The 4,677-nt window shown below is 45.0% G+C and overlaps 1 protein-coding gene across 1 annotated transcript; it reads left to right on the forward strand.

Annotated features, from left to right (window-relative positions):
* Window position 1: 1 nt before the first annotated feature.
* BHLHE22 (basic helix-loop-helix family member e22) lies at window positions 2-3,691 on the forward strand (the record flags this gene model as incomplete). The annotated part of the gene is made up of 1 exon (XM_034668504.1): window positions 2-3,691. A coding segment is annotated over one exon (405 nt), but the record flags the coding sequence as incomplete, so codon positions are not given.
* Between the last annotated feature and the right edge of the window lie 986 nt (window positions 3,692-4,677).

The following is a 4,677-nucleotide window of genomic DNA, read 5'->3' on the forward strand; positions in this document are numbered from 1 at the left end:
AAACGCCCGGGAGCGCCGGCGGATGCACGACCTGAACGACGCGCTGGACGAGCTGCGCGCGGTCATCCCCTACGCGCACAGCCCCTCGGTGCGGAAGCTCTCCAAGATCGCCACGCTGCTGCTCGCCAAGAACTACATCCTCATGCAGGCGCAGGCCCTAGAGGAGATGCGGCGCCTCGTCGCCTACCTCAACCAGGGCCAGGCCATCTCGGCCGCCTCGCTGCCCAGCTCCGCGGCGGCGGCGGCGGCGGCCGCTGCCCTGCACCCCGCGCTTGGCGCCTATGAGCAGGCTGCCGGCTACCCGTTCAGCGCTGGGCTGCCCCCGGCCGCCTCCTGTCCGGAGAAGTGCGCCCTGTTTAACAGCGTCTCCTCCAGCCTCTGCAAACAGTGCACGGAGAAGCCTTAAACACACCCCCCGGAAAACACAAGACCGACCCAAAAGCTAGAGGAAAGTGAAAAGCTGCCCCCCCACCCCTTTTATTTTGGTCCTCTCGTAGTTGTGAAACACTTGCAAAGCAAACAAAGCAGAGGCGAGAACTGAGGAGAAGTATCAGAGACAAACGGGACTTTTAGCCTTGACATCCCCAGAATCTCGGTCTTTGGGGTGGGGAGGGAGGGAGGAGGGAGGTGGAGTTGGGATGAAGTATGGATGTCTTTTTTTCTCAGAAAAGTGGCAACTTTGGTGGCAGCCTAGACCGCAAGGAAGCTTAAAAAATAAGTTGGGAAGTAGTCGCTTGGTTATTAAGCGTGGAGGGTATTTATTCAGTGGCAAAATACTAATCCTACTAATAATTGTGAATTTGGCTAGTCCTGAGGGGCAGAGGAGGAGTCCGGGGTTGGGTGGCTTGTGGGACGGAATAGTCATTCAGACAAATCAGAAAGGGCACTTGAAAATAAATTTTGATTCTGAGCCAGGAGAAAAACTTGAAATGTAGACTTATTTAAGTGGGGGGAAAAACCAGAAAGAGACACATTGCTATGAAAAGACTTGTATTTTTTATTGTCTCTGAACTTTAATCCTGTGAAAATGCTCAAAAGTTTTGGCAAGAGTGATATAAAAAACTGACTGTGGCTGAAAGAATTGCATTTAAAAATATTTATGTGCACCTTGTTACTTTTCACTCTGCAATGATGTATTAACAATTCATGGTATTTATTTGTTATTCTTCAATGACCCTTCCACATCAACAATATTTATCATGTGTTAAGGTCATGGGTCTTATGTGCAGATTTTTTTAATGCCTCTAAAATTCTGTTTTATAGATTAACTTATACTGTGTGCCAATTGTTTAAAAGGTTTATTTGCCAACAAGTATGAAGAGACATATTGATGTATCTGAGCTGCTTAGGTTTATCAAAGGTCACCTGGATATTTTCAGTTGCATCATCCCTGTATTTAAATTGAGCTTTAATAAATTGCTTCAGTCCAAAAATTACAGGACAGGTGTATTCTTAATTGATGAATGAATTGATCTCTTTTTTTGAAAGGGGACTCCTTTGCATTCTAAAAGGGAAAGACATCACAGCAATAGATCCTATAGTAAGAACATGCTAAACAAATATTTTTCCAGGCTGTGCTGTGCATTTTTAAAAGGTCTAATTTAATTGCTTTTAATATATATGTACATATATAAGTTATTTTAACTGTGGAGAATTATTTAAGTTAAAAGACTGGTTTGATTTGCCTATGGTGTGAAATCCTTTGTTATTTTTCTAAAAAAAAGAAAATTTAAAAAGAAAATAAAACTAAGGAAGAGCAAGAAGCTATTTACCCAAAGTGAGCTTTCAGTTTTAGTTTGCATGGCTGTTTGCCTGCCTTTCTATCCTATGAAAATCAAGAAAACCTTTTTTAAAAATGGAGTCCTGCTATTTTCCACTCCTTGCAGATAATACAAATTCAGTTTGTCAGGTTGGATGGCGAGTTGGGAGCTATGATGGATCTACTGGTGGGTTTTGGATGTGTAAAGAATGATATATATATTAAATAGGTCAATCAGACTATGACAGCTATGTACGACCATTTGTATGTGTATCTATGTCAGAAAGAATCTTTATTAAAATATTTTGATCAAACATTTTATTATGCTGTGCTTTGTGGAAGGAGCAATCACCTCTCTTCTGTGTTACTCTTTGCCTGAAAGGTAACAAAAAAGAAAGGAGTTTCAGAGAAGGTGGAACTGAAGTTTTGGCAGGGATACACAATTAAGAGTAGCCCTAGTTCACTTGTTTACTTGTTAATAGGATGATGGCTGGGCCTGGTCATTGGAGGAGAGATAAATGGGGTCACTGGTGAGACCCAGAGGAGATCTAAGTTCCTTTCTGCTGGCATGAACTTTGAAGGCCATGCTGCCCCTGGAATTCTTTTTCCCACTTGTATGGCATTGTTAACCTTTCCAGGGCCCATCAAAGAGGGTAAAGTTTTTTAAAGAGTTTTAATCAAAATGTGTATTTCCTACTGCCTGAAAGCCAAGGAAAAGAGATGGATTTGGATTCTCTGAGAATGGATTTTGTGGCTTTCCACTTTTTTTGTAACAGGAGAATCAACCAGGCTTAATTGTAAGTGTAAACAATGCCCATAGAGATTTTCAAAACTTACTAGTGTGGCTTGTTAATGAGATTTTTAGGGACTATATGGGGATTGGGTTGAGAATTGATTCTATTAAAGAATGTCTGTAGAGGCTTGTATCTGGACCTGAATAATGTCTTCAAATATAGAAGTCTTGATTTTTCCTGGTGGAGGTTATAGAGATGGTGGTGGTGGTGGTGATGGTGACGGTGGTGGAGTCAGAGTGTTTCCTCTGTAGGCAGTGTGCTACATGCATTTTTGTCTGCATAGCCTCCACTTATAATGATATCCCTAAATGACATCAAACTTAGTGGGGGGTGAGGGAGGATATTTTCTGCTCCACTTGCCATCAAAAAAGATTAATCAGAACCTGTAACTTTTCAGAAAACATAACAGCAAAGGGCCTTGAAGCTGGAGCCCTCCCAGTCAGGGAGTGGGGGCAGAGGGAGGGAACAGACTAGGGCAGCCCCCAGGCAGGAAGAGACCGTCTCTCAGCATTTACCAGACAAAGCCTGGGTGCGTCTAATTATGATTATTAAAACAATTTCCATGACGATGTCTAATATTATGTTAATTTGAAAACAACTGTGTATGAAAACTGTCGACTATAATACCTAAATTCATTTAATGAAACACATCGTTAAGGCAATTAAACCTCCTGGATGTGATTAAGAAACATAATTACGACACTGTTCTGCACCATAATTGGGTGTCTTTAATCAAGGGGTAAAGTGATCAGCAACACAGCCATTAGTTTGTATTGTTCTGGCCCTGCTGTCCATCATTCTGATTAGGAATTAAGCACAGCCACCATCAGCTGATTTTTTCTCTTTTTGCATATTAACATTATAGGGGATACATGTGCTGCAAGATTTACTGCTGAATATTTCTCCTTATGAAGACGACCTCCTTGAAATACTTACTCTGTAACCTCTGTACTGTTCAACTATCATTAGAAATTGTACAAGAACAAGCTTGAACTTCAGGAGAAAAAGAAATGCTCGTCCTTCTTTCACTCTTTAATTATTCAATCTCCAGTCTTACTCCTGAAAGAGACTTGGAATGGTTGGCAAAAGGAGAGCATGTTGAGAATAAGTTGAAATGTCAGACGAATATGCACAACTATTAAAAATAGGGTTAATAATATTTGTTTTCATGTTGGTCATTTCAGACAAATCAATTCTCTTTCCCAATCCAGGAGCTGGCCAGCGTTTGGTTCGAGGAATAAAGGTAGGACATCTAAAAGGAACGGGAGAGGTTTCCGCGATTTACTTAGGTGGCCCTCCACAGGGCCTCACTTTTCAAAGTTTCTTCAGCAGCAGCTTTTAGAGAAGGAAACCGATGGCGGGAGAAACAGTTCTTCCCCCATCGCGCAACCCCCCCCCCCCCCCNGCACCCCCCCCCCCCCCCCGGGCGCCGTGTCCTTCCTGAGATTTGAGTCCTGAATTGCCGCCCTCTCCGGAAAGTTGGCCCATACGCTTGTGGGCCCCAGATGTGCCTCCAGTCTGGAGCATGCACGTCGGGCCCCAGGAGCTGAGCACCGGAAGCATCCGTGTGGTCTTGCGAAGTGTCCTGTGGCCCGAACAGACAGGCTGGCCCGAAGGCTCGGCACACCCGACTGCCCGAGCACCCTCGGAGCCTGCGCCGCACCCACCGCCCCTCAGGGAGCTTTTCGAGAGCCACCCCGCCCCCCCGCCCAGAGGCATCCTGCTCCTCCCGACTGTTAGGGAACACAAAGTAGGCAAATGAGGCGGAGCGAGGACCCTGGGTCCCACTTGGCCTTCTATTGCCGGTTTCCTTCTCTAATTTCTCTCTAATTTCAATTGTCTTCTCTAAATTCTAATTCCTACTTAGGTCCCCTCTCCAGTTTGACACTAGGCACCTACAGAAGCGTCGGGGCTCTTCGTGGACTCCTACAGGACAAGCACATAATCATCTCCGGAGATCTTGCTAGTTACCCCTGGTGTCCGCTCCCCACCCTCTGTGCGTGTGGGGGTGTGTGCGTGTATGTGCGCGCGCGCGCGCGCCCGCTCACGCGCGCTCTCTGTGGTACATTCTCCACTCTCCGCAGCTGGGCATCCCCCCAAGATCCTGTGTTGAGCTTAAATTCT

This window comes from Ailuropoda melanoleuca, chromosome 9, assembly GCF_002007445.2.
Source record: "Ailuropoda melanoleuca isolate Jingjing chromosome 9, ASM200744v2, whole genome shotgun sequence".
Lineage (NCBI taxonomy): Eukaryota > Metazoa > Chordata > Mammalia > Carnivora > Ursidae > Ailuropoda > Ailuropoda melanoleuca.